The sequence below is a fragment of the Diadema setosum genome, chromosome 1, assembly GCF_964275005.1.
Source record: "Diadema setosum chromosome 1, eeDiaSeto1, whole genome shotgun sequence".
In the NCBI taxonomy this organism is placed as follows: domain Eukaryota; kingdom Metazoa; phylum Echinodermata; class Echinoidea; order Diadematoida; family Diadematidae; genus Diadema; species Diadema setosum.
The window spans coordinates 32,185,365-32,213,326 of NC_092685.1; the positions used below are offsets into that span (position 1 = coordinate 32,185,365).

The 27,962-nt window shown below is 38.1% G+C and overlaps 2 protein-coding genes and 1 non-coding gene across 3 annotated transcripts in view; all 3 read right to left on the bottom strand.

Annotated features, from left to right (window-relative positions):
- Positions 1 to 17,212: 17,212 nt before the first annotated feature.
- Positions 17,213 to 27,962, bottom strand: part of LOC140229822 (placenta-specific gene 8 protein-like) — a 187,711-nt gene continuing 176,961 nt past the window's right edge. The window contains exon 5 of the mRNA XM_072310055.1: positions 17,213 to 17,222. The gene's annotated coding sequence lies outside the window, so the exon portion shown is untranslated. The remainder of the gene's footprint in view (positions 17,223 to 27,962) is intronic.
- LOC140231719 (uncharacterized) lies at positions 18,379 to 19,564 on the bottom strand. Its single transcript, XM_072311905.1, has 2 exons — positions 19,292 to 19,564; positions 18,379 to 18,582 (listed from the first exon to the last, which is right to left on the bottom strand). Exons 1-2 carry the CDS (start codon positions 19,562 to 19,564, stop codon positions 18,379 to 18,381), a joined length of 477 nt encoding a protein of 158 aa, XP_072168006.1.
- Trnas-gcu (transfer RNA serine (anticodon GCU)) lies at positions 26,537 to 26,618 on the bottom strand. Its single transcript has one exon. It is a non-coding gene; the product is annotated as a tRNA-Ser (tRNA).

Below are 27,962 nucleotides of genomic sequence, written 5' to 3' on the forward strand. Positions count from 1 at the left end.
CAACAATAACAGTTTATTAACTTTGTAATTAATGTATCGACCATCATGGCGTCTGGTCGGGCTAGTGGCTGCTATGCTGCTGTCCTTACCAGGATCATCATCCTCCTCGTCAATGTCCTCTTTCTCCCGATCCCGGATATTGTGACATTTCTCTTCTTTAGCTGACTATTAATACAGGTGAGGTTATACATGTATGTAAGTGGAGATGTATGTCTGATTCAGTGACTGCACCCTCCTTTCCCTTTTCCAGGGCATCCTTACTTTCTTGTTCACCTTTCCTCTTTATATTGGTTGGAATTGGGGTTTGAGCTCTTGCCTCCTCTTGGAGACATGTACCCTGTATGTACGTGTCTCCAAATTTTCTCTCCTTCCTGTAACATTCTTTTCTACCCTTTCCTCAAAGGCAGCCTTCCTCATACTCTTGTTCTTTCTTTGCACTCTTTCACTCCTCTGGTTATGACTCTCTACAATGACAATCTGTATAAATATGCTGTGTATTTATTGTGTTTGTTTATATATGATATATATATATATATATATATATATATATTGATATACAAAGTATATATAATTTTTTTTTAATGAAGTATTGACAATGTACTTGCACATGATTCTAGCTTACTTGTTCTAACCCTTTTTCCCACTTGCACTTGTTCATATATTTCTGGGATGCTGCGTTGCTGCTTCAGATGCTTCTCCTGTTTTCACCTATAGATGTGGGTACTTATACTGCTGTCAGTTACAGCTCAGGGCTGCCAACCCTTGAGTGAGAGTTTAATTTTGGTTTTAGTGGGACATTGTTAGGGAGCAGAGAGAGTGAGGGGGGGGGGGGGGTAGTGAAGGAGTGTTCCCCCTTCCGCAGTAGGGAACTTTGTCAATTTTCCAGTGCAATCTGGTGTATACTTTAAAACTGTTTTCACTGATGACTGAATTTTTATGAAAACAAAACGATGCTTCTCACGTTGTCACCTATCATGATGTTGGTACTTACTACTGTCAGTTAGAGTGAGAGTGAGAGTTTAATTTTGGTTTTAGTGGGACATTGTTAGGGAGCAGAGTGACGGGGGGGGGGGGGGTGTGAAGGGAGTGTTCCCCCTTCCACAGTAGGGAGCTTTGACAATTTTACAATCTGGTGTATGCTTTAAAACTGTTGTCACTGATGACTGAAGTTTTATGAAATGCCCCCCCCCCCCCACATGTACATTGGTTAAGCTTTGTGCATGAAGGGAAAGTTTGGGCTTGAGTTCATTGAATATTCGGACTACACATATCAGAGATTTTGAGGATTTGTTTGTTTGTTTTTTGTTTTTTGTTTTTTGACATGAGAGATCTTCTCAGAATGAGACAGTCAGAACTGGGTGAATTGCATGTTGTTAGTGAACCATTTGAATGATGAATACAACATTGCAGCAACTGGGTGAAATGAACTTTGGATGCCATGAAAAATTGCCAATATGTTGTATGAGTGCGTTTCTTACCATACACTTTTTTGTTTTTAATGCATGTACAAGGAATGTTATGCTTTTGCTCTCAAGGGTGATCATATAAACACAGGGCAGTATCTTTCTGTAGATGCAGATTGTCCTTGATGACTTACTGTATGTATGTGGGGATGGCTAGGGTTTTTTTCTTGTACGTCCTTTAGCCTATTGTGAGCAGGGTTAAATTCCCTGCAGAGAGACACAGGCAAATGAACTCCATTTTGTAGTTGCATCAGGGTATTCAGTGTCCAGACAAGTGTAGCCTAACAGAACAAAAAACAAACAAACAAGCAAACAAACAAACAAACAAAAACAGGAAACAATTCTACCAAATGCCTATTTTCATTGTTCTATAATATGAGATGTATGTGCATAGCACTACAATGATGTTCCTGTATTCATCATTATAACCATGCAAACACCATACAAAAAATTCAGTGATTAAAGATGATAATACATGTATGAGTATACTAGTAATCTTCACATTCTCTTTGACAGGTGGCCCATTGCTGATGATGCCTTCCCAATCCATGAATTCAGCTTGGTGTCCAGGTTGAGACTGTTGGAGATGATGGAACCAAGGTATGTGGAGTCTTCCACCACATCAAAGGTGCAATCACCACTGGAGAGATGCAGGGAGCCAAGCTGACATCTTGACCGAGGACATTGGCCGTGTTTATGTCAACCATGAGGCCAAACTCTTTTCAGGAATGAGCAAACAGCTACATGTAATGAGCACTTGGAGAGCAAGATGCGCATGATGGACTGATTAGAGTGTGAGGTACATTCAGTAGAGTAGGTAAAGGCTCTGTATCTAATCAACATGTAGCGTAAAATTTGTTCAGAGAATAGTAAATTTGCTTCTGAAAGTGTTGGATTTGGGATGTACTGTGTTGCCCCCATATGTACTGCATATGAAATAGAACATAGAACGAAGAAATGTATGCATGTATTATGTTATGATTTTGTAGATCATAATACAGTACAAGGAAAGTGAAACTGGACCTCTCGTAGAATAATCCCTGTCTACCCCGGAGTAGATGAAAAAGGCAGAAATGTGAAAGCAGGGTACAGTGAAAACTACTGAATTCTCAAAATTCTGTTCAGAAGGGTAGGAAAATGATGTGTACATATACTTGGACATTGGACTGGTTTTTTGTGTGTGAGTAGAACTCTGAAAACCTTACTGTTGGTGACCTAAACTTCTTTGAAATTTCACTCTATTTAGGTCAAATGTTTCTTGGAAAAATTTTTTTTTTCATTCTTCCACTGTTTCTTTAGTCGGCTTATCATCCCAGCCACCTGCTTAATCCTGCAAGCACTGCAGTCCAATCTTGGCCTTTTTAAAGAAGGCTGCAGTAAAGCCAAATATGTCCAAGATTCTTGCTATTAAACTTCAGCTTAAGATCTTTCCCTTTGTCAGTTCTTATTCAGATGTACACTCTTGCTATCTTGAACTTTCTCTGTCTTTTCTGTGTAGAAGACTCTATAAATCAATCAATCTTTAGCACCCATACAACAGCAGGAACTTTTTCCTCGCTGATTTCTTCGCGGATCTGTCTTCATTTGATGATGATCCCTTTACTTTGAATCCCTGAGAAGCAATATTGTCCATGTAGGTGATCTCCTTGAATTACCCGCATTGCTGCCTCAGGAAAATTCTGTTCATTTTCCTGTGTTGTAAATTGAAGAGCAATCTGGGCAATTGATGGTGCTGGCTTGTCACCAAAGGTTACTACAGTCAGTAGATAAACAAATACATCTAGTTTAAGGTGTTTTCATTATGCACCAAAATGGTTGTACTGCTCCGTGTTTCAAAGATCATAACTTAAGGACTTCGCTGCCCTTGCATTACTTCGAACTTTCAACACATGGTGGTTGCTTTAAAGGGATCGTGCAGTTTTGGTTGAGACCTAATTTCAGGTTTCTAACATTTTTGGTGAGATAGTGAGAAACCGCTTATGAAATATGAAAGAGCATGTAATTCTATGAGGAATTCAATAATGTTTATTTGATGAAAATTGGTTTTGAAATGGCCGAGATATCAAAAAAAGAGCGATTTTAATAAAGTGTGGGACCCACACTTTGTTACGATCGCTTTGTTTTTGGATGTTTCAGTCATTCCAAACCTGATTTTCATCAAATAAACTTTGAATTCCTCTTAAAATGGTATGCTCTGTACTATGTCATAAGTGTTTTCTTGGTATCTCGCAAAAAGTTAAAAGCCCTATTCTCATCTCCACCAATACTGTACCATCCCTTTAATTACAAACAGCAGGCAAACCATCTAGGTCAGATTCTTTCTGACGTTCAGCATGTCTAATGTACTTTTTAGTTTTGCACTGCACCACAGCATAACTTCATTCTGTCCATGTGAACCACCTTGCGCTTTCCCTGAAGTCCTATTGGACTCTGTAAGTATCATCTAGCAATTTGGTAATGACCAAATATGGACCAGTCCACTTGTGCATAAATTTAGGGCAAAAATCTCTCTTTCTCTGCACTCGATGTAACCACACCCATTCTCCCACTTTGGAACTAGTCAGAATGTTGCTCTGATCATGTACAAATTGTAGTTAATAATCGATGATTAGCAGACAGTTTAAATCCTCCCGTGCTGTCTCTGGCACAATAGAGGTGGTTTCCCTCCTGTGATGAGAGTGTAGCCTGTTATAATGTCTGTTGATATCTGCCCAGTTTTCAATTTTGTAGTTGCATCTCTGGCACTTGAAAGTCACTGGATATCCATGTACATTTGTCATGTGAGCCATCATGTCAGTATAGTTTGGCTCCCTCTGTTGGCAATGCCAGCAAGAAGGCGTAAGAATTAATTAGAAAAGGGATGCATACAGTGTATGTACCCGAGTCACTTTAAAAATCTATGAATTCTTTCTCACTGGCAGCATGTCTAACCAGCTTGTTAGTATTGGACCACAGTATGGCTTCATTCTGCCAATGTGCACTACCATGGGTTCCACCTGAAGTTCTGTTGGATTCTGTTGGAACATCTAACAGTTTAGCTTCCACTCCTCTACAGTTACTCCCATTTCCAGGCATACTGCTTTCTTGTCCCTTATGTGTACCCATCTTTTATTTGTCTTGGGCTTTTTACATGTAGAACAACATGAATACACCTCCTTCCAAGATAGCTCACATTGCGAGGACCTTATCCTTGGTCTGCTCGAGCAGCATTTGTCCTTCACCAATTTGTTCTTGCAAGACTTTGTGGTGTGTACATAATTTACCTTAATGACTCTTTAATGGAGGTTAAGCATCATGGATACACAAGAAGAGGTTACCACTGGACTGGCTGCGGGACTGCATCTTTGAGAGCCTTTGGCAGTGAATGCATGCTTATCTGAGATTTAAGTCATTTTCTCGCTCATAGCGGAGTCATTCCCCTCCTGTTTAGCAACTCAACAAACTTCATCTTCTAATGGTCATGTTGATTTCTCTGTACTGGTCTTGAACAAGATTCAGATAGGGCATCCCTTGCCACTTTCACAATATTTGGTAGAGTCAAGCTTTGCATCAATCATGGTGTGTGTACACTGTATGTGCTGTTTGCTTTATATTTGTTTGTTTGTTTCAATATATCCAACCTGAATTTATTATAAAAAATGTTCTGAATAATTAATCTGAAATCAATTATTCAGTTATTCATTGAGTACTCGGCAACCCTAACGAACATACCCTAAACCCAGTTGTAGACCTCTCTTACCCTTTCAGTCAACATTAAACCAAAAGCTACCTCTGACTATCCTAGACTTCTCCTAAATGACCTTCTCCTGACTTGTAAGGCCTAATTTTGATGGATATAAAAGACATACAATTATACCCTAATCATGTGCATAAAATGCATTCTGCTGGTTATGTTTGGTATAAATCAACTATTGCCAGTGCCTGACTGAGCTGGACGGCCAGGTTTCTTTTTGGCGCCTTCTGTTTTTCACCCATTTTTACAGCAAAGATTGTGAATTTGGTAGCAAAGAGTGTGTATGTCTTTTGTAAGGACGGTTTGAGTTGAAAGCTTGCTGTAGTGTACTTAATGAAAAAAAACAAATGAACGAACCTCCATTTAGATACTCTCCTCTGTCTCCTAATGCCAACATATATGAAATCATAGTCAGCATCAGCCGACTCCGTTAACACAATTGAAAACTGATATTTGTGATTGTAAAATGTGTAACCTGAATTTTTAGGTTGCTGAAGGATGATGTGCTTCCCATCAGTGACTCCTAGGCAACTAGTGGCTCCTTCTTGAAATTGTAAAGGATGAACAGTATTTGAAGTTTTATGATCATTAAACCCCCGCCAAACGAAGTTTGAAGGGGGTATATAGGAATCAGCGGACGGTCGGGCGGTCGGTCGGGCGGTCGGTCAGGGTCGGTCCGTTGCAAATCTTGCGTCGCGAACTACTTCCTCAGTTTTCAACCGATTCCCATAAAACTTGGCACAGATGTGTGCCTTGGGTTGTAGATGTGCAAGACGTATTTTTTGACAGTACCCAAAAGTACGTTGCCATGGTAACGGCATATTATGGGCAAAAATGGGTACAAATCTTGCGTCGCGAACTCCTCCCACAGTTTTTGATCAATTTTTATGAAATTAGGTACAGATGTTCATCTGAATATGTTAATGTGCAAGACACATATTTCCGCAGTGGCAAAAAGTGCGTTGCCATGGTAACGGCATGTTATTGGTAAAATATAGGGCAAAATGCTTCATGGCAAAACTGCTTCATCAGTGTTCTTCCAATTCTCATGGAATTCATATTGAATGTTTGTCTTAGGATATAGGTCAGCATGACACATTTCTTGACAGTGACAAAAAGTATGTTGCCATGGTAACAGCTCACATATTATGAGCCAAAATGATGGAAAATTTTGTGTTGCAAACTACTTCCTCAGTTTTTGCCCAATTTCCATGAAACTTGGTACAGATGTGTGCCTTTGGTTGTAGATGTGCAAGACGCATTTTTTGACAGTACCCGAAAGTACGTTGCCATGGTAACGGCATATTAATGGCAGAAGATCAAGGAAAGATCTTGCGGATTTAACTACTTCCTCAGTTTTTGACCAAAGCTTATGAAATGTGGCACACACCTTGATCTTGGTGGGAAGATGTGGAAGACATATTTTTCGGACGTGTCGGAAGCTGCGTTGCCATGGTAACGGCATATAAATGGCAGAAGATCAAGGAAAGATCTTGCGGATTGAACTACTTCCTCTGTATTCGACTGAAGCTCATGAAATGTGGCACACACATTGGTCTTGGTGGGAAGATGTGCAAGACATATTTTTTGGACGTGTCGAAAGCTGCGTTGCCATGGTAACGGCATATTAATGGCGGAAGATCAAGGAAAGATCTTGTGGATTGAACTACTTCCTCAGTTTTTGACAAAAGCTTATGAAATGTGGCACACACAATAGTCTTGGTGGGAAGATGTGCAAGACATATTTTTCGGACGTGTCGGAAGCTGCGTTGCCATGGTAACGGCATTTAAATGGCAGAAGATCAAGGAAAGATCATTCCTTGGGTAAGACTGTCGTCACGGGGCGGGGGTATTAATCACCTTAAGTGATATTTCTAGTTTAATCTACACTTTTTAAGGCTATTGTGGGTGAAAATTTGACTTTCACTTTCAAAATAACATAGAGGAAACAGGGTTTAATGTATTGAAAAACGTTTTTTCCCTTTACCTTTCTAACATCTGAGCAATTTCTCAAACTGTCAGATGATAATAAAACAACCAACAGCAAAGGAATATCATACTTGGCTTGTATATTGATGCAATCATTTTACAATAGTACCAAACACATCACTTTCAAAATATTTTGAACCTTCATGCAGGATGTAAACTGCCCTTATCAAAGCTTAAAATTCTGGTAGTCTACGTCCACTTTTATCCATAAAACTGAATCTGACTCTGCTTCATCCAATATCTCATAGTAACTTTTATACTAATCTGAGATTATTATTTCCAGACCATGAACAGACCATAAACACCAAGAGCATGGGAACTTTTCAATTCTTCTTCTTTGCGGTAATACAATGGAAGTCAGGGAAGCAAACCAGATCAATGGAGTAGGTTTTAGTTTCGGATGAACAGATTGTATCGAAATACTTAAAGTATTCTGTAAAAATTCTGCAATCACATTTTTTCTCAAGACTGCATAAGGTAAGACGTAATAATGTTAGTTAAATTGTAGAGAAATTGCAATAATTGTGGTCTTGAAAAGCATGATGTCCTTGAACTTCACAGACATGTGCCTCGAGTTCCTATAGGTAAAAGTAAATACCAAGCTCTCTCATTTTCTTCTCATCCCACCCAAGCTGCATCATGACTCGATATCGAATGAGTCTATCACCTTGACAGCCTTCTCATCCTCATTCCCCGTCGATGGTCCATACCTTCAGAATATTGGTGTCCTTCCTCATCTCCTGCATAACTTTGCTGTGCATTCTCGTCAAATCGTTGATGTAAACTTCTTTGAGCGACATCTTTTCCCTCATGCCTTTCTTTCTCTTCGTTAAGAGAAGCCTTAGCCTCCCTCCTTGCAAAGTGTGCTATGATGGTGCCCTTTCCCTTGGGGCCACTCCCGAGATGATGGCAAATGCTCAGGTCCACTGTGCTCATGTTGAACCCAATCTCTGTAGCCATCTTAATGACGACCTTGGTCGTATCCTCCTCCTTTTCGCTTACACCATAGATTTTGACATGCTCTTTTCTGGTGTACAAGAAGATGTGCATATGATGCCTTAGTATGATATTGATGATGAAGTTCAACATAATGTATATGAAGCAAATATATCCCAGAAAGATGAAAAATTGTTGAAATAACCCAAATGGTGGTGAGGTGTCACAAAGTACTCTCACAAACAGTCCAGCTGAGAGAAAGGGTTCAGTCAAAGTGAAAAATTCCAATAAAGATATAAATTGATGGGTGTAGGGAGCAAAATGGAAGAGCAACTCACACATACATCCTAACCCGCCAGATACCAGAAATGGAATTAGCGTGGTGAAGACAAATTCACAATCGCCACATGTGCAAGTACGGATTCACTCTTTTGGAGTAATAATTTCTTCATAACTTTCCTTGAAATTGCTTGGGATGAACAGTATCCAAAGTTTTATGATCATTTAATCAACACTTTTTAAAGCTAGTGTAAATGAAAATTTTGACTTTCACTTTCAAAATAACTTTCTGGATAACAAGGTTATGATGTATTGAATAGCTTTTTTTTTCTCGTTTTAACAACTGAATAATTTCTCAAATTGTCACATGATAATAAAACAAAAATAAAGTGAAGTAGTCAGTCTATATATGCAGTCATAGCAATGAATTAGGAAATTCTCCATTAACACAATTAAAAACTGATGTTCGTTATTGCAGAAAATGCATCCTGAATTTCTTGGTTGGCGCAGATTGATGTGTTTTCCATCTATGGCTCGTAGGCAATTTGGTATTTGCCATTTGCTGAGAAAGGCATTTGCAATGTTTCTTCATACATCACTAGAAGTTTGGCTGTGTAAAAGCATGAAAATGGATGGTTCAGAAAAGCTGAACCAGGTCACAATAATAAAATTCCTATTAAAAATCTTCTTATGTAGCCCCCCCCCCCCAAAAAAAAAAAAAAAAAAAAAGAATAAAAAAAAAAAATCGCCACATGTGCAACTACAGATTCAATCTTTTGGAGTAACAATTTCTTCTTAACTTTTCTTGAAATTGCTTAGGATGAACAGTATCCAAAGTCTTATGATCATCAAATCAACACTTTTAGGGCACTTTTCAAAGCTAGTGTGAATGATCATTTGACTTTTTTGACACTTTCAAAATGATTTTAGAGGATAACTAGGTTATTATCAATTGAATAACTTTTTTCTCTTTCTTACAACTGAACAATTTCTCAAATTGTCAGCTGATAATCAAACAAAAATGAAATAAGGCAGTCACTCATGAGCAATCATAGCAATAAATTAGGAAAATAAATGTAATACAGTTTTGATTTTAATAACTTCTTACATGGGACCTCAGTCTCTGATTTGAAAATGACCCTCTTGGCTCAAATGTGTACTGTCACAAATCCTGGGTTTGCAGGACAACCAACTGGCAGCTGCTGATTCCCTACTTCTCCCTTTCTCTGCTCTTAGCAGCCTCCTACATGATGTCCTGAGCAATTTCATTTTTACTCCAATCCGTTTTGAAAGAGATGAATATGTTGTAGCTTTAAATCCTACTGGTGACTGTACTGCGCTTTGTTTTTCACACACCTTTTGTCAATAAGTCACTGTATTATTCTATCGTAAAAAGATTTTTACAGGTGCTGTAGCCGTTGTTGCAAATAAACGTACAATAAATTTCTAGCATGTTCAAAGTCCCATCAGGGGTGGCAATTGGCCTGCGATACTTTAAAAAAAATCTGCTGTTGTGTCACACACCTCCTGAGATGTTGCACCATGGGACAATCTTCTTTGATAGGGCATCGCATCACGAAAAATTGCAGAGTGTGAGGTGAGCTTAAGATGGATGTCATAGGAGTCATGCTCTTATCTGTCCAGCAATGTCAAATGCCTTCTTAACTCTATTGATGTTCCATCATGATCTGCCTCCCAACATATACATCTATCTACTTGTGATTTGTAATACACCTCCACCCTGAAAAGGGGTACATTGCAATGTGAAAAGAAAAATGGGGCTTAAAGTGATTGCCAAGTAAACACATTTTTATGCCTCCGCCAACGAAGTGGCCGGAGGCATTATGTTTTCGGGTCGTCCGTCCGTCCGTACTTCCGTACTTCCGTACGTCCGTACGTCCGTACGTCCGTACGTCCGTCCGTCCCGTTTTGTTTTTGTCGATATCTCAAGAACCGTGTGGTGGTTTTGCATCAAACTTGGTATGAGGGTATATCCTTGGGGGATGATACTTTGTGTGGATTTTAGGGTCACAGGGTCAAAGGTCAAAGGTCACAGGTTATTTTGTGAAAAAAAAAATTGAAATTTCAGGTTTTTCTCCATATCTCGCAAATGGTTCAAGGTATCTTCATGGAACTTAGTATATATGCTTGTACCGATGGGCAGTGATTATCTAGGGAAGTTGGGGGTCATGGGTCAAAGGTCAGGGGTCAAAGGTCAAGGTCAACTCCTCAAAATATAACTACTTTCCTTATATTTATGCAGTGCCTGAAGGATTTTTTTAAAACTTGATGTATGCATGTATAACCCAATATATATTCTGTGGGAAGTTTCTTGCCAAAAGGTCAAAGGTCAAAAGGTCAAAGGTCAAGTGAAAGTGCTAAATTGCACTTTTTCCTCCATATCTCAAAAATAACTCAAGGTATTGTCATGAAACTTACATATTTATGCATGTTCTACCTAACAGTGATTCTCTTTGGAACTGTGGGGTCAAAGGTCAAAGGCCAGGTTTCGATAATACTATTTTACCATTTGATACTGAAATTATACTTTTTCTCAATACCTTGAAAATTACTCAATGCATAAACTTGTAAAAGGGTCAAAAGTCAAGTGAAAATCATCAGTTCCCCCAAATACCTGCACTCTTGATGTTTTAATCATTCATCCAATTGAACCTAGTTCTAGGAAAGTGAACATTCAGCACATTTGTGGCAAACCTGTCATTTTAATATCTTGCCAATTGTGTGAAACTGTCATCACACATTGTCGAGACATTGTACTATAGACCTATTAGGAGAACCATGTATTATGGCGGAGGCATACACCAGTCGCCGTAGCGACATTTCTAGTTAGAGATGTTTCACACTGTCACAATATCTCTTTGTCAGCTTTGCTGGAAATCATCATATTGGTCCTTGCTTTGTTTTCTTTTGCCTTTGAATTGTATGACAAATTATAGTGTTTAGCATAACTTCTCTTATATGCATTTTTCTATTACTTTGTAAATTAGGTGAAGATTACTAACTGATGAATGCTAACTTGTAGCCATATTGCTTACAATAGTTGAAATCGATAAAGCAGTACAGAAAACATCTACTAGAGAGATAACTGTGTATGACTTTACCAGGAACGATTCTGCATTGGTATCAATGGAAGCTCTTGAGTGAAGATGACCCTCTGGCATACCGAGGTACATAATGTACTTATGTACCATGAGCTGTTTGCCACTCTTGTCCAGGCAGCCCACTTATGTAGGTGTAGAGGTCAAACTCAGGTGGATCCTGAGTGCATGAAAGTTGTTTCTGATGCACCTTCCACACATTGGCCACCCTCTCCTGGTTGATAGGCATAGGGCACCCAAAGTGTCAGTTAGTAGGTGCCACATCCATGGCATCCAAAAGAGATTGGATCAGTGGTCAGGATTTCTCCACCCTCTTCCCTCTTCCCGACATGTACAGTGTTTGGCTAGTTCTGATGAGGTGATGTTGTCACTAATTTGACATTCAGTAGGACTATGGTTTGTACCTCTCCTCATCTCTCTCTTCTTTGCCTTTCTCAGCTCCTAATATATTCACCTTGTCCCATTCAAAAATGGCACCTGTTAGTTTTAATAGGAAGGTGCCACAGTGTGAATGGTGTTCAATGCTAGGCCCTGCCACAAACATAATGAAGTGGGGAAATAGCCAACCTCACAAAGGATCTCCATAGGAAAACAAGGCAAGCACTGGTGGTCTACCTGTAAATTGGAACCAAATTATTTACAGACATAATCAAGCACATTTTATAAAGGGGGAAAAGAAGATGGAAGACAGAAGAGGCATTTGGTAAGGGCATGTACCACATGCGTTAACCATATGAGTTTGCCCGATAATTTGATTTAATATTTGTTAGTTTTCCCCTCTCTAAATACAATGATTGGTTTCAGTTTGTGCTTGACATGAACTTCTCTTCCCTGATGCACTGCAACAATCTCTGACTACACAGATAACTTGTGGCTCTGATTAAAGAGGTACAGTTGAACCTCTCTTATCCGGCCTCCCTTTATCCGGATCTCTCTATTATACGGACGCAATCTCGCCGTGATTTTTATTTTTTTTTTTTTGATAATTATGGAAGGAAAGGGGGATTCCCAACTCCTTGAGAACTCCTACACAAACACACATGAATTACATATTACTTCCAACATTAACATACACCTCTATTTTGGGGTCTGTTACTGAGTGTAACAATGAAAAGGTTGCAGTATACACATTACTACATGTGGTACTACAATGGGCTACATCAGTAGGACCTACATGTGTATGTATATGTACATGTATAAAGCATTGAGTCTCCCGTATCCGGCCAAATCCCTTATCCGGATGAGCCCCGGTCCCGACTTGTCCGGATACGAGAGGTTCAACTGTATTGTGATAGAAATGGACAGTGCAATGACACAATGAATGCTGACCAGCACCCTCCTCTGTTGTTAGTACATTGTAGATTGTTCAGGACTTGACCATCTTCATTGGAGATGTTGGTCATCCTTTGTGCTGTGCTGGCCATCGCACTGTCAGTTTTTTGGTGATCTTTAATGAACCATGCAAAAGACTAAAAATACATACAGTTTAAATGCCCATGTACGTTTAAAAAAACCCCCAAAAATCTTGTCACTTTACAGAATATCATGTACTCGTCTTTATGCAATACCTACAATTCATTGACGTGTATACTAGTTGCCATACAGTTTTTGACAACAGTATGCACTTTGCATGTTGATGTGATTACCTGTTAACAATTCATTCAAGAAAAGAAGATTTTAATAAGCTACACTTTGTTGCTTATATCTTAGACCGTGAGAGCTACAATAAGTTTGTCTTCATAAATCAATTTTCATTTAAAGATTTCATATTTTTTACTAAAGTAATGGCTTGGTACTCCGCAATGTTCACACTGTCATACATGTTGTAAGCTCAGTGTTCTCACGTCTGTTTCACACCCCTAGTCGAGCTTATTTTCCCAATTCAGCATGAGAGCTCAAGTAAAGATAGATGAAGGAGCTGTGACTCCCTTGTCTTTCAAACACCATCGGCTGTATCAACTATATGTATATTTGTCCTATTATACACATAGTTCCAACTGTTTATGTACAAATATCATAATAGCCTTACCTTCTTTGACGAGCCAGTTTTGAGTATTCGGCCATGTGTCTAGGTGATACGGTTCTTGTGCTCATCAAGGTGACCCAAAATGTCTCTTGCATGTACTGTTTCAAGCCACTGGAGGCGATGGCTCATAAACTGGCAGCTTGCATGAAGCCTGCTCCCTCTTGTGTGTCTCACATGCTGCCAGATACTCGATCACTCTCTTGCCCCACTCCTCACTATGGACCTCCTACAGGTCTTTCTGGCTGTAGCTTGAGCTGTTGCCCTCGGTTTTTGTTTTCATTAGAGTTAAATATTTCTTGTCAAGGGCCAGTCTGGTTGTAAGTACTGCAGGAAACCTGCTGCGGTGACTTGGATGGAGTTGTGACAAGAGGTTCTCACTTTATGGACACACTGGAACCTTGCACTTGCCACATCGAGGGTATTCTCCCCTGACGAGGTACTGTAGTACCTTGGGTCCAGGTCAATTACCTGCCACACCTTGGTATAAATACCTGCATGCAGCATTTTTACCTTGCATGTTGGGCACTTATTAAATGGAATCCGGAACATCCTCATGGGTGCCCACACGAACAGCCTTTGGCGAAAATAACCCCCTGGCAATGACAGTGAAAATGATTTCCGTGGAGGTGGTGGCAGCATGTACCAATTCTGATGGTATGAAACCCCCAGATGGCTTTGGTCATCATATAGGACATGGCCTGTCCATTTCTCGTCAGCTTCCTGTATGACCACGAGGAACTGCTTTGCTAAAAAAAAAAAAAAAAAAACGAACTCCTTGTCTGAGGCAAAATAAGACCTGTGTACAAAATGAACAGCACTGTAAAAAAAAAAAATAGATAAAAATATCCTTTTATAATCCAACAACCTGTACTGGTATGTAGACATGTATGTGACTTGTGACCATTTTGACCCTTAATGTAGTCGGATCATAACTTTTCTTGAAATTGCATGGGATGAACAGTATCCAAATTTTTACTGATCATTTAATCAACACTTTTTAAAGCTAGTGTGAATGAAAATTTTGACTTTCACTTTCAAAATAACTTTAGTGGATAACAAGGTTATGATGTATTGAACAACTTTATTTCTCATTCCAACAACTGAATAATTTCTCAAATTAAGTGATAATAAAACAAAAATAAAGTGACGTAGTCACACATATGCAGTCATAGCAGTTAATTATGTAGGAAATTCTCCATTCGCACAATTGAAAACTGATGTGTGTTTTGTATTTGTTTTTTTGTTTTTTGTTGCAGAAAGTGTAGCCTGAATTTCTTCACTGGCAAAGGATGATGTGCTTCTCGTCTAAAGCTCCTATACAGTTTGGCATTTGCTATTTGCTGGGGAAGGCATTTGTAATTTTTCTTCATACATCATTAGAAGTTTGGCTTTGTGAAAGCATGAAAATAAGTTGTTCTGAAAAGCTGAATCACATCGCAAGTCTTAAATTTTTATTTAAGATTTTCTTATAGCACCCCAAAACAAAAAATCCACTATTATACTTCATGTTGCAGAAAACTAAGGAAGTAAACTGTATCTAACGTGTAGGATGTACAAATAGACTCACAGAAAATGTAAAACGTGTTACAATCATCTGAATATGAATATGTTTTGAATTATAGAGTGGTGGAGAGGAATTCACAATTGCCAAATGTGCAACTACAGATTCACTCTTCTGGAGTAACAATTTCTTGATATTGCTCAGGATGAACAGTATTCAAAGTCTTGTGGTCATCTAATCTTAACACTTTTCAAAACTAGTGTGAATGAGAATTTGACTTTCACTTTCAAAATAATTTTAGAAGATACCTAGGTTATGATGAATTGAATAACTTTTTTTCTCTTTCTAACCACTAAACAATTTCTTGAATTGTCAGGTGATAATAAAACAACATTGAAATGAGGTAGTCACACATATATGTAATCATAGTAGTGAATAAGGAATTAGGCTGTAACATTTTTTTATTTTTTTTTTTGGTGAAGATACAAACTCTACCTCGATAGAAATAAAGTTGATTGTTCTCACGTCTGTTTCACACCTCTAGTCGAGCTGATTTTCCCAATTCAGCATGAGAGCTCAAGTAAAGATAGATGAAGGAGCTGTGACTCCCTTGTCTTTCAAACACCCTTGGCTGTATCAACTATATTTGTCACATTATACACATAGTTCCAACTGTTTATGTACAAATATCATAATGGCTTCACCTTCTTTGTCGAGCCAATTTTGAGTATTCCACCATGTGTCTGGGTGATGATGTTCTTGTGCTCATCAAGGTGACCCAAAATGTGGTTTGCATGTACTGTTTCAAGCCACTGGAGGCCTGCCCCCTCTTGTGTGTCTCACATGCTGCCAGATACTCAATCACTCTCTTGCCCGACTCCTCACTATGGACCTCCTACAGGGCTGTCTGGCTGTAGCTTGAGCTGTTGCCCTCGGTTCTTGGTTTCATTAGAGTTAAACATTTCTTGTCAAGGGCCAGTCTTGTTGTGAGTACTGCAGGAAACCTGCTGCGGTGACTTGGATGGAGTTGTGACAACAGGTTCTCACTCCATGGAGACACTGGAACCTTGCACTTGCCACATCGAGGGTATTCTCCCCCGACAAGGAAGTACCTTGGGTCCAGACCAATTACCTACCACGCCTTGGTATAAATACCTGCATGCAGCATTTTTACCTTGCATGTTGGGCACTTAATGGGATCCCCAACATCCTCCTGGGTGCCCACACGAGCAGCCTTTGGCAAAAATAGTCCCCTGGCAATGACGGTGAAAGTGATTTCCGTGGAGGTGGTGGGTACCAATTCTGACAGTGTGAAACGCCAAGATGGCCTTGGTCGTCATATAGGACATGGGCTAACCATTCCTCGTCAGCCTCCTGTATGACCGCGAGGAACTGCTTTGCTAAAAAAAAAAAAAACAACTCCTTGACTGAGGCAAAATAAGACCTGTGTACAAAATGAACAGCACTGTAAAAAAAAATAGATAAAAATATCCTTTTATAATCCAACAACCTGTACTGGTATGTAGACATGTATGTGACTTGTGACCATTTTGACCCTTAATGTAGACGGATCATAACTTTTCTTGAAATTGCATGGGATGAACAGTATCCAAAGTTTTATTGATTATTTAATCAACACTTTGTAAAGCTAGTGTGAATGAAAATGTTGACTTTCACTTTCAAAATAACTTTAGTGGATAACAAGGTTATGATGTATTGAACAACTTTATTTCTCACTGAATAATTTCTCAAATTAAGTGACAATAAAACAAAAATAAAGTGACGTAGTCACACATATGCAGTCATAGCAGTTAATTATGTAGGAAATTCTCCATTCGCACAATTGAAAACTGATGTGTGTTTTGATTTTGTTTTTTTGTTTTTTGTTGCAGAAAGTGTAGCCTGAATTTCTTCATTGGCAAAGGATGATGTGCTTCCCGTCTGAAGCTCCTATACGGATTGGCATTTGCCATTTGCTGGGGAAGGCATTTGTAATTTTTCTTCATACATCATTAGAAGTTTGGCTTTGTGAAAGCATGAAAATAAGTTGTTCTGAAAACCTGAACCACATCGCAAGACTTAAATTTTTATTTAAGATTTTCTTATAGCACCCGAAAACAAAAACTCCACTATCATACGTCATGTTGCAGAAAACTAAGGAAGTAAACTGTATCTAACGTGTAGGATGTACACATAGACTCACAGAAAATGTAAAACGTGTTACAATCATCTGAATATGAATATGTTTTGAATTATAGAGTGGTGAAGAGGAATTCACAATTGCCAAATGTGCAACTACAGATTCACTCTTTTGGAGTAACAATTTCTTCTTAACTTTTCTTGATATTGCTTAGAATGAACAGTATCCAAAGTCTTATGATCATCTAATCAACACTTTTCAAAGCTAGTGTGAATGAAAATTTGACTTTCACTTTCAAAATAATTTTAGAAGATACCTAGGTTATGATGAATTAAATAACTTTTTCTCTTTCTAACCCTGAACAATTTCTTGAATTGTCAGGTGATAATAAAACAAAAATGAAATGAGGTAGTCACACATATGTAATCATAGCAATAAATAAGGAATTAGGCTGTAACATTTTTTTTTTTTTTTTTTGGTGAAGATACAAACTCTACCTCGATAGAAATAAAGTTGATTGTTCTCACGTCTGTTTCACACCTCTAGTCGAGCTGATTTTCCCAATTCAGCATGAGAGCTCAAGTAAAGATAGATGAAGGAGCTGTGACTCCCTTGTCTTTCAAACACCCTTGGCTGTATCAACTATATTTGTCACATTATACACATAGTTCCAACTGTTTATGTACAAATATCATAATGGCTTTACCTTCTTTGTCAAGCCAATTTTGAGTATTCGGCCATGTGTCAGGGTGATAATGTTCTTGTGCTCATCAAGGTGACCCAAAATGTGGTTTGCATGTACTTTTTCAAGCCACTGGAGGCCTGCCCCCTCTTGTGTGTCTCACATGCTGCCAGATACTCAATCACTCTCTTGCCCGACTCCTCACTATGGACCTCCTACAGGGCTTTCTGGCTGTAGCTTGAGCTGTTGCCCTCGGTTCTTGGTTTCATTAGAGTTGAACATTTCTTGTCAAGGGCCAGTCTTGTTGTGAGTACTGCAGGAAACCTGCTGCGGTGACTTGGATGGAGTAATGACAACAGATTCTCACTCCATGGACACACTGGAACCTTGCACTTGCCACATCGAGGGTATTCTCCCCCGACGAGGTAGTACCTTAGGTCCAGACCAATTACCTACCACGCCTTGGTATAAATACCTGCATGCAGCATTTTTACCTTGCATGTTGGGCACTTAAATGGGATCCCCAACATCCTCCTGGGTGCCCACACGAACAGCCTTTGGCGAAAATAATCCCCTGGCAATGACATGAAAGTGATTTCCGTGGAGGTGGGATGGGTACCAATTCTGACAGTGTGAAACGCCAAGATGGCCTTGGTCGTCATATAGGACATGGGCTAACCATTCCTCGTCAGCCTCCTGTAGGACCCTGAGGAACTGCTTTGGTGAAAATAAACAGACAAACAAAAAATGCATTGACTGAAGCAAAATTAGGACCCTTTGTACAAAATGAACAGCAGTAAGAAAAAAAAAAAGAAAAGAATTTCCTTTTATAATCCACCAACCCTTACTGGTATGTAGCCATGTATGCATGCCTTCTGACCTTTTTTTATCCTAAATGTAGTTAGATCAACTTTTCTGCTTATTAGCATCCAAGGCAAAGAAACTTACATACTGCTAGGTTCTCAATCACCTTCCTGCCCCACTCCTCACTGTGAATCTCCTCCAATAATATTTGGCTGTAACTGGAGCTGTTGCCCTCAGTCCTTGGCTTTGTAGGGATCAAACACTTCTTATCAAGGGCCAGTCTGCAGGTAAGGACTGCTGGGAACCTGCTGTGATGGCATGGGTGGAGTTGGGTCAGCAGTTCCTCACTCAAAGGACATATCGGGACTTTGTATTTACTACATCGAGGATACTCTTCCCCTGACTAGGTCTAATACCTAGAGTCCTGGTGATCTGTCACAACTTTGCACGGTCTACCCTCTAGGAATGGCCTCCATTTTTCAAGAGCCCATATCACTGCGAGGCACTCCTTTTCTGTGGTGCTGTAGTTTCTTTCAGCACCAGACATTGTACAGCTGGCAAATGCTATGGTTCAGATCTCAGAGCCCTGTCTTTGGGTCAGAACAGCCCCTAAACCTACATCACTGGCATCTATGTGCACAACGAATGGAGCTTGCCGATCTGGGTAACCTAACACTGGTTCTCTGGTAAGAGCATCTTTCAATGACCGGAAAGCAGCTGAGCACTCCTCTGTCCATTCCCAATGGACATTCTTCAGCTTCAGCCTATACATAGGTGCAGCTAAGTCGTCGAACCCGGGAATGAACTCCTGGTACCACCCAAGAAGGCCAAGGAACCTCTCCAGGTCCTTTACTGATGCAGGTTCTATGTATTGTTCAATTGCTGAGACCATGTCAGGATCTGGTTTTAGGCCATCCGTACTAACAATATGCCCAAATTATCTCATCTTCTGGTGCAAGAACTGGCATTTTTCAGCATTGACAGTGAGGCCCACTGTTCTCAATCTACAGAGCACTCTCTGTAGGTCAACCAGGTATTGGGCAATGTTCGTTGAGTACAGTGTAGCAAACTATGTCGTCCAAATAGACATAGCAACATCTGCCAATGAGGTCTCCTAGTACAGTCTCTGAAAACTAGCAGGGCCATTAACAACACCGAAAGGAAGCACTCTAGAGTGACATAGTCCCTGCTCAGTACCTTTTTTCACATGTACTTCAAAATTGTACCCGTCGGTGGAAAACAAATCTTTATCTGACACATTTCATATTTCTGATAAAGAAATTACATCAAAATTTAAGTTCAAATTACCATAAAATACATTAAGAGCATCTTAATTCTTATTGAGTGATCTAAAATTTATTTTGAAATATTAAATGAGTTACAGTATTAATATCCTTAGCTCTATGAAGTCAATAAATTGATTTACTGTTACATTATATGATGTAGTGTTAGAATTAGTGTCATCAAGGTCCATTATTAACCAAAATAATCACGGTTCAAGTCTGAAAGATATAATTACATCAACAAATGGACGCGGAAGTTTGAGTAATCAACATTGTTGACACCAATGTCAAAGAGATCAGAGATTCCTGCCTTAATTTTGCTTACGCTGCTACCAAAGCTGGTAGAAACACTGGCGACTTTGGGGCACTCCTTTGCTGACCTCAAGACAGCAAAATGAAGTGGTGTAAGGTCTACATTGTTACCCTTTGCCTTGTGTTTGAACCTCTCAGAGTGAGACATGCTTTGTATGGCTTGTACCTCTTCCTCCTGAGAGTGAACCTCACTATAGCCTGGAGCTATTAATACACGATGGTCCAGGTAATCATTGCTGGGATTTTCATCCTGCTGGTTGAGGTATATGCTTCACCAGTGATCCTCAGCCCTCTTTCTCTTTTTTTTTTTCACATTCCTCTTCCAGTTAGCTGGAGTTGCATTTATTTTCCATGGTCTCTGCATGAAGAAACAAGAATCACTCAAACGAATATTTAATACTTAATAAAAACAAGGTTGGTTGAACATCTTTCATTTCAATGGGCAAAGACAAAGGCAGTTTGCTTTCAAAAAAAGGGCACTTATGGGCACACACACATGCATATATATATATATAAATATATATATAGTGTGTGTGTGGGGGGGGGGGTTGTGCACATTTGTGTGTGCATGTCTAAAATACGAAACAATTTTGTTCCATCTGCGTACTTTTTCCAAATAAATATATTGTATAAAGTAAAACATACATTAAACCTGTGATGAGCACTAATATCATGCTGGGCCTCGTCAGGAGTCAAGCTCTTGAGAAGTTTACAGGATTCTGGTGTTGTCTGGTTATCTTTCCTTTTGCCTTCAGTTTGTAATGATTGACAATCATAATTATATGCATTGTTATTAAACCTTTTTTGATATTGAGTGCCTCAGGATTTCCTTCTTGGCCAGTTATATCTGATTTACATAAATGATATTGTTAGCTAAAGTAAACTTTACATGCTATTCTTTTTGCTGATGGGTCCAGTGAAAAAATGTTCTTGTTTCACAATGAACTCAGCATTCATTTAATCGTGAACTGGTTGATTTGAGTGATTGGTTAATTAATTATAGACTATAGTGCTTGTGTTACTAAACTTTTGTTTTTTAATGATACATGTACTTATTTACCTATGAAGAAATTTTATGAAAATGTTGCTGTATGATCTATTAATTGTGAGAATATCTGACATCTTGTGTAAAATTCTTATGAGTTTAATTGGTGACAATCCTTGTGAAATGAGCACATTAATGTCGTATATATGCAATTGTATTGCTAAAGGTGTCGGTGTGACTCCTTATCACTTGACAAATTTTCCCAAAATATAATTGTTGGGATCACTCTTTACGCATCGCTTATTGTAATTTGAGTGCAGTCATAGTGGGATCGATTAACTGATTATTTGTAAGAAAAAAAAAGAAATACACTGTAAAGTAAAAAATAGCCATTTCAGTACTGTTTCGTGTGCTATAAAATACCCAAACTTTACCTGACTTGAAGCTCCTTGATGTTTATGGCATGAATAGATATAACCTTTGCCATCCTTAATGTCCCGTGTCCTCTAAAGGGTAGCCTCCTCAAGTTCTTATTGAATCAAAGTGCACATGATCATCATATAACATCTCCAACGCCTCTTGATTTGCCTATTTTATTTCCTCTTTGCTGTTCTCTTTCCTGAACAGCTTGTATAAAATGTACATGTACGTATAATTGATATTATAGTGGTCAGCGTTTTACAAGGCTCGTTGCCTTTGACCCTCACTGTCATGAACTTGTGTAGTTCCTTCTCCTTTTTTTCAATGCATTATTGGTCCTTTTCTGATATTTAATCATAACGGTATTCAATAATGTTACAGATTTTTGTTTGGCTCTTTCAATGTTTGTTCTCACTGTAACAAATTGCTGTATTCTTGGTGATCAAAACATAAACTTGAATATAACAGTAAAGAACAGTTTGATCATTGACAAAACTGCCTTTGTGTTTCATGCTGTTTAATACATTTTTCTCTCTCCCTTCCTCCCTCTTCTCCCTACCTCCCCCTTTCTCAGCTCTCTCTCTCTTGACAAACACATCTTGATGTACATATTCTTTGTACATCTGTTCCATTCTTTCAGACTACCAGTTCAGTTCACAGCACTGTGTGATGTCATCAATGCTATCTAAATTCTGGCTTAAATTTGAAATAATGTAATGCCATCAATAATTGTTGAAGCAAGGTTCCCACATTTAAAATAATAATGATAATAATAAATAATGACATCATTACCTTGTAAGTGTAAGACAGCCACTGCATTAAGTCATACGTGGATTCTTTTTTCTTTATCATCCTTACATTGTCTACTATCAAGCATGTTAATAAAGTAATAATGATAATAATAATAATAATAATAACTATTATTATTATTATTGTTATTATTATTATTATTATTATTATTATTATTATTATTATTATTATTATTATTGTTATTATTATTATTATTATTATTATTATTATTATTATTATTATTATTATTATTATTATTATATTCTCACACTAAAGTGTATGATAAAATAGCTTCTCTCTCCCCTCCCCCTCTCTCTAATAGCACACATACGCACACACACATATACATGTATATAATGGGAGGGAGGAGTTGGGGGTGATACCAGCAATATTAGGTAATCGATCTAGGTGTTTTTTCTCTTTTGTTATTTTAATTGCTCTCGTAATCCTACATGAAATTTTCGGGGGCCTCTCGAAAACAACTACTAACGCATTACCGCCAATACGTCGATCAAATTATATATATATATATATATATATATATATATAATATATATATATATATATACCGTCTATACCGTCTGAACGTAACTAGTGTGAAAGAGGAAAATTGTCTCGAGGCAGATGAAGACAAAACGCAAACCTGATATTGTTGACCATGTGAAGGTTTAAATCCTGTGAGATTGCTTTTACTGACGCAAAATGAAGTATGAGTACAGACCTCATACAATTATCACAATTTCCTTACAAAGTAAGAAAGCACGCACGCACACACACACACACAAATTCGAATGGAAGATACCCAGCAATTACTATTGGTACATGAATAACAAGGAGAAATGACGTAACCCTCACGTTTCCTGTATGATTAGAGCAATAAATGTACGGATAGTTTTTTATGTGATACTGCCCCTTTGAACTTGAAAAAACAAGGACAAAGAGCGTCCATACGCTGCTACCCACACACAATCTAGGAAAGAAATGACACGCTAAAGCTGGACAATAAGCAGAATAAAATATATACAATCAACGACTCTACTACGACTGCTGTTCTTTATCATGACTATTTTGATTTGATTTGATTTTATCTCATTTATTTCCATTAAAATATATTCGCAATCATAAACACATCGTATTGTATAAATACAAAGTATTTCAAACATTTACATCAACGTGAATTTTAACATGAAAGGTAACAAACATAACGTGTTACTAAATAATGGGTATAATTTAGTTGGCTATTAGAAATTGAGGGGATGACTATAAAGCTTATAGCTTGGGTAGTGCAGACCTCCTCAGAGAGGGAGAGAGATAGACAAACGTTTACAAGCATCCCTCGCTGTTTATAAAGAGAGAGAGAGAGAGAAAAAAAAAAAAAACCCGAAGAAGTGAGAACAAAAGCGCGTTCTGAATGCACCGTATTCAAGAAAACACAAAGTAAATGGGGGGAGGGGGGGGGGGGACTTATAAAACAGTACGCACAAAGGAAATTCATCACAGAAGTTTACAAAACAGAAACAAGTGGTACATGATTGCAGCAGTGCAGAAAATGCTTACGGCTAGTTAGGAAGAGGCAATTTGTGTCTGAATCTGGGAAATGTTTTCGTTTGGCAATTTGTATCAACAATGATGAGCTTCAGATATAAAACTTAATACATTTAAAGGCTAAAAAGAGATTTCTTCAGTTTCAGGCCGAAGGTATCATAGCTAGTCACTATTTTGTTACAGGGAATTCCAGAACGTTAGTGCTGCTATAGAGACAAAAAACAAGGTGATATTCATTTGATTGACGTGTTGGATGTTCATCGATGGATTTTTTTTCTCTTTTTCCTAAACACGACCGTATAAGAAAATGTAAGATATTATTGTCTGATTTATACATTTTATTGCCTTATTTGAAATTCTAGGTATTTCAGACTTTTCTATTCAAAGAATAATACATCAGTCTGTGATTTGGGAAGAATATTGCAGATGATAATAATGAAGTATTTTCTAGGAATAAAATGCGATCAAAATACTCCCATGACAGGTGTTGTCCATCGCAGGCACTTCATGATTCAGACAAGGAAAAAATAGCGTATATAACATTAATAGAATGTACATAAGGAGGGAGAAAACATGTTTATAATACCCATATCTCGGGAAATAGTTAGGTATACGCTACCAACGTGCGGTTTCCAGGAAAGTGAATTATCCAAATGAAACGTATAGAAATGAAAGCTCTTCATAGTGCTGTATTGAAACTGGTCCTAAATAATAACAATGGTCAGTGGCGTATCTAGGGAAAACGGCGCCCAGGGCAAGCACGAAAATTGCGCCCCTGATTTCTGAAAAAAGTGTTCAACCCCAACCCCATCCCGATAGGGACTTTAAACAAAGTCCACATGATGCTTTTTCAAGCACTTAAAAGGGATCTTTTGAGGGTGATTTAAATGTAATGAATTGTGATAGATTTTGGCGAGCGAGCGCAGCGAGCGAGCCGAAAATTTTTGTATTTCAGCTTACAAAACATGGAATTCTTGTCATTTTTTGCTTACCAAATCTTACAATTCTAATCAAGATATAGTGACAGCCTTATAGATATCCATTTATACCAAAAAACTGAGGACTTTAAAAAATACTCTAAATTAGTGCGCGCGAGTGAGTTGAAATTTGTAAATGTCCTCGTCATCATCACGTATTGTTATCTTTTTTTAATATAAATTTTGGCGAGCGAGCGCAGCGAGCGAGCCGAAAATTTTTGTAGTTCAGCTTACAAAACATGGAATTCTTGTCATTTTTTGCTTATTAAATCTCACAATTATAGTGACGATCTTATAGATAACGATTTATACCAACAAACTGAGGACTTGAAAAAATACTCTAAATGTACGAGCGAGTGAGCCGGAATTTGTATATTTCCGCGTCATCATTGCGTTTTGTTCTTATCTTGTTTGATTTGTTATTGTTTTTTTGCCCCCCCCCCCCATATGTTCGAAACCGTTGACGCCCTCTTTTGATCCAATTGGCGATCGCTTCAGAACGAATGAAATTGCAGCCGCAGCTCCGTGAAACATTTTGCCTGCTGAAAATGACATGTGTGAACACAATAGACACTGTCATTTTGTCATCATCACGTTTTGTTCTTGCCTTCTTTTGTATATAAATTTTGGCGAGCGAGCGCAGCGAGCGAGCCGAAAATTGCTGTATTTCAGCTCACAGAACATGGAATTTTTGTGTGAACACAATAAACATTGTCATTTTGTCCGCGTCATCATCATGTTTTGTTTTTATCTTGTTTGATTTGGTTTTCTGCCCCCCCCCCCCCCCACCATTCTCCCTCCCCCTTCCGGGCGAGTTTTTTTTTTTCTTTCTTCTTTTTCTTCTTTTCTTTTTTTCTTCTTCTTCTTCGTGTTTTTTTTTCTTCTTCTTCGTTTTTTTTTCTCGTTTTTTTTGCGCCCCCAAGGAGTGGCGCCCGGGGCACGTGCCCCCTTGCCCCCCTAGATACGCCACTGACAATGGTTCTTACAATATTTATTCAGTTTTATTTTTAAAAAAAAAGAACGGGGTAGTCCGTTACAAATAACACATATCGCGTATTAAAATCATATAATACAACAGCAACAAAATATAAAATAAATGAACATATAGAAACAAGCAAGATGTGATATCTTTATAAGTAAAACTTAAAAGAATACAAAATTAAAAAATTAGAAATAAAAACAGTAGGAGATTACCATATAGATAAGCAAAATCAAAATAAATTATGTTACCAGAGTGTACAAAACATTGTTTAAAACATTGTAGCGCTATCCACATAAATGCTCAAAGCGCTTAGAAAAGAGGACGGAAGGAAACAATTAATTGTAATTCATCATGATTTTGACCTTAGCAATAATGATAAAGATGATAGTAATGCTTATTTATACCTCAGAAAGTTGATTTATCACCCTGGACCATTGCAATAATAATAATTAAAAAAAATGTACAAAGCGTGATCATTAACTGGCTATCGCACGATTTTGCGTGGTTATGGTACATTGGATTGGACCTTAACTGAAACAAAAGCGTATAGCAGTGCTAATAGGAAAAAATACGACGAGGATGGGATTCGAACCCACGCGTGCAGAGCACAATGGATTAGCAGTCCATCGCCTTAACCACTCGGCCACCTCGTCAGATGGCCTGTGTGCAGGGGCGCACTCTTTAAATCGCATGCGGAAAGGGACTCCACACACGCACACACACACACGTCTGCACGATGCATGAAAAGGACAAAGTTCATATATGCGACGATTATTTTTCCCTATTGGATTATTGTCGGTCCTCTTCCTTCTTGCTTTCGCACAATACTAGATTTGTGTGCCTTTATCTTTTAATCTACATTGTATATTAGTCAAACACATCCCAGCTGGATCATGCTGTTTGGAGCAAAGTGCACTTTGTATGCGTGTATTCTTTTCTTTTGCATATTATTTTGTTTTATTGAGCTAGCTTCACTGACTGATTGATTTAGAATGAATATAAAATTAAATTTTGTGAAACAATAAAGCAAATAATCTTATGTGTATTAAGGTGAGTCTACGAGAAAGGACTGAAGTGGATGTGCTTTGATATATAATGTTTTTTTTAATGTTGTTATTCACATATGATAAGATTTATAATGTTATTACTGTCAAGGACTCACATTATGATCATTTTTATTATTTTCTTTCAGTTGGTACTTTCGTTTTTCACACTTTTGTTCAGTTCTGATATTGGATAAGATTTGACTTTTGTGTTTTGTCTTCATTGTTAGCATACTTCATAGCGTATTCCTGAATCATATGATTTCTATCAGATTTTCTCTTGGAGTAAAAACAAAACAAAAGAAAAAGTTTTGTTATAATTGTTTTCAGGCTTCCTGAAAACATATAGATACACATACGCATCGATAGCAAATTAAATTTACTTAAATATCCTTGTATGGTGTGTCAACACAAAAACCTTGCACTCAACAACTTTTCCGGGTCTGAAATTTCTACCAATTAAATCAGCATTAATGATGTAGACTCTTAACGAAGTCTCAGAAATTACAAAAATCCATGACTAAGAAAATTGATTTAGTAAGACGAGTTACGTCTTTGTTAAAAGAAAAGAATAACTAAAAGGAAATGGAAAAGATTCCTGAAGTTGTTTTTTTAATCTATATTTTATTGCAACAATCATAAAAATCACATTGTTTAAATGATTTGCGTATTTAAAATAACATAGTAACACAACATTAAAAGGGGAGTTAGCGAAGAAAAAATGATAAAGAAATAAGTGAAAAAAAGCAGAACATTAAGTTGCAAATCATATCATTCAAGAGCGAAATTCCGAGGTTGGAAAGGTGCGCTAATAATGGATCGCCATTAACCTCAACCCACAAACAAGTGACAATTAGCAGGATTGATCAACCTAAAATACGAGCATTGCAGAGACCGGAATAGGCAAGGCCAAGGGGCAAGGTAATCCACGTTACACTTTTCACACCCATCCCC

What these genes read in the sequence shown, in the direction of transcription:
- LOC140231719 (XM_072311905.1), bottom strand. Translation starts at nt 19,564, where the DNA reads ATGGTCTCAGCAATTGAACAATACATAGAACCTGCATCAGTAAAGGAC. An exon ending in TGCACATAGATGCCAGTGAT is followed by an intron (nt 18,583 to 19,291) that starts GTAGGTTTAGGG and finishes TCACCAAAGCAG; the next exon opens with TTCCTCAGGGTCCTACAGGA.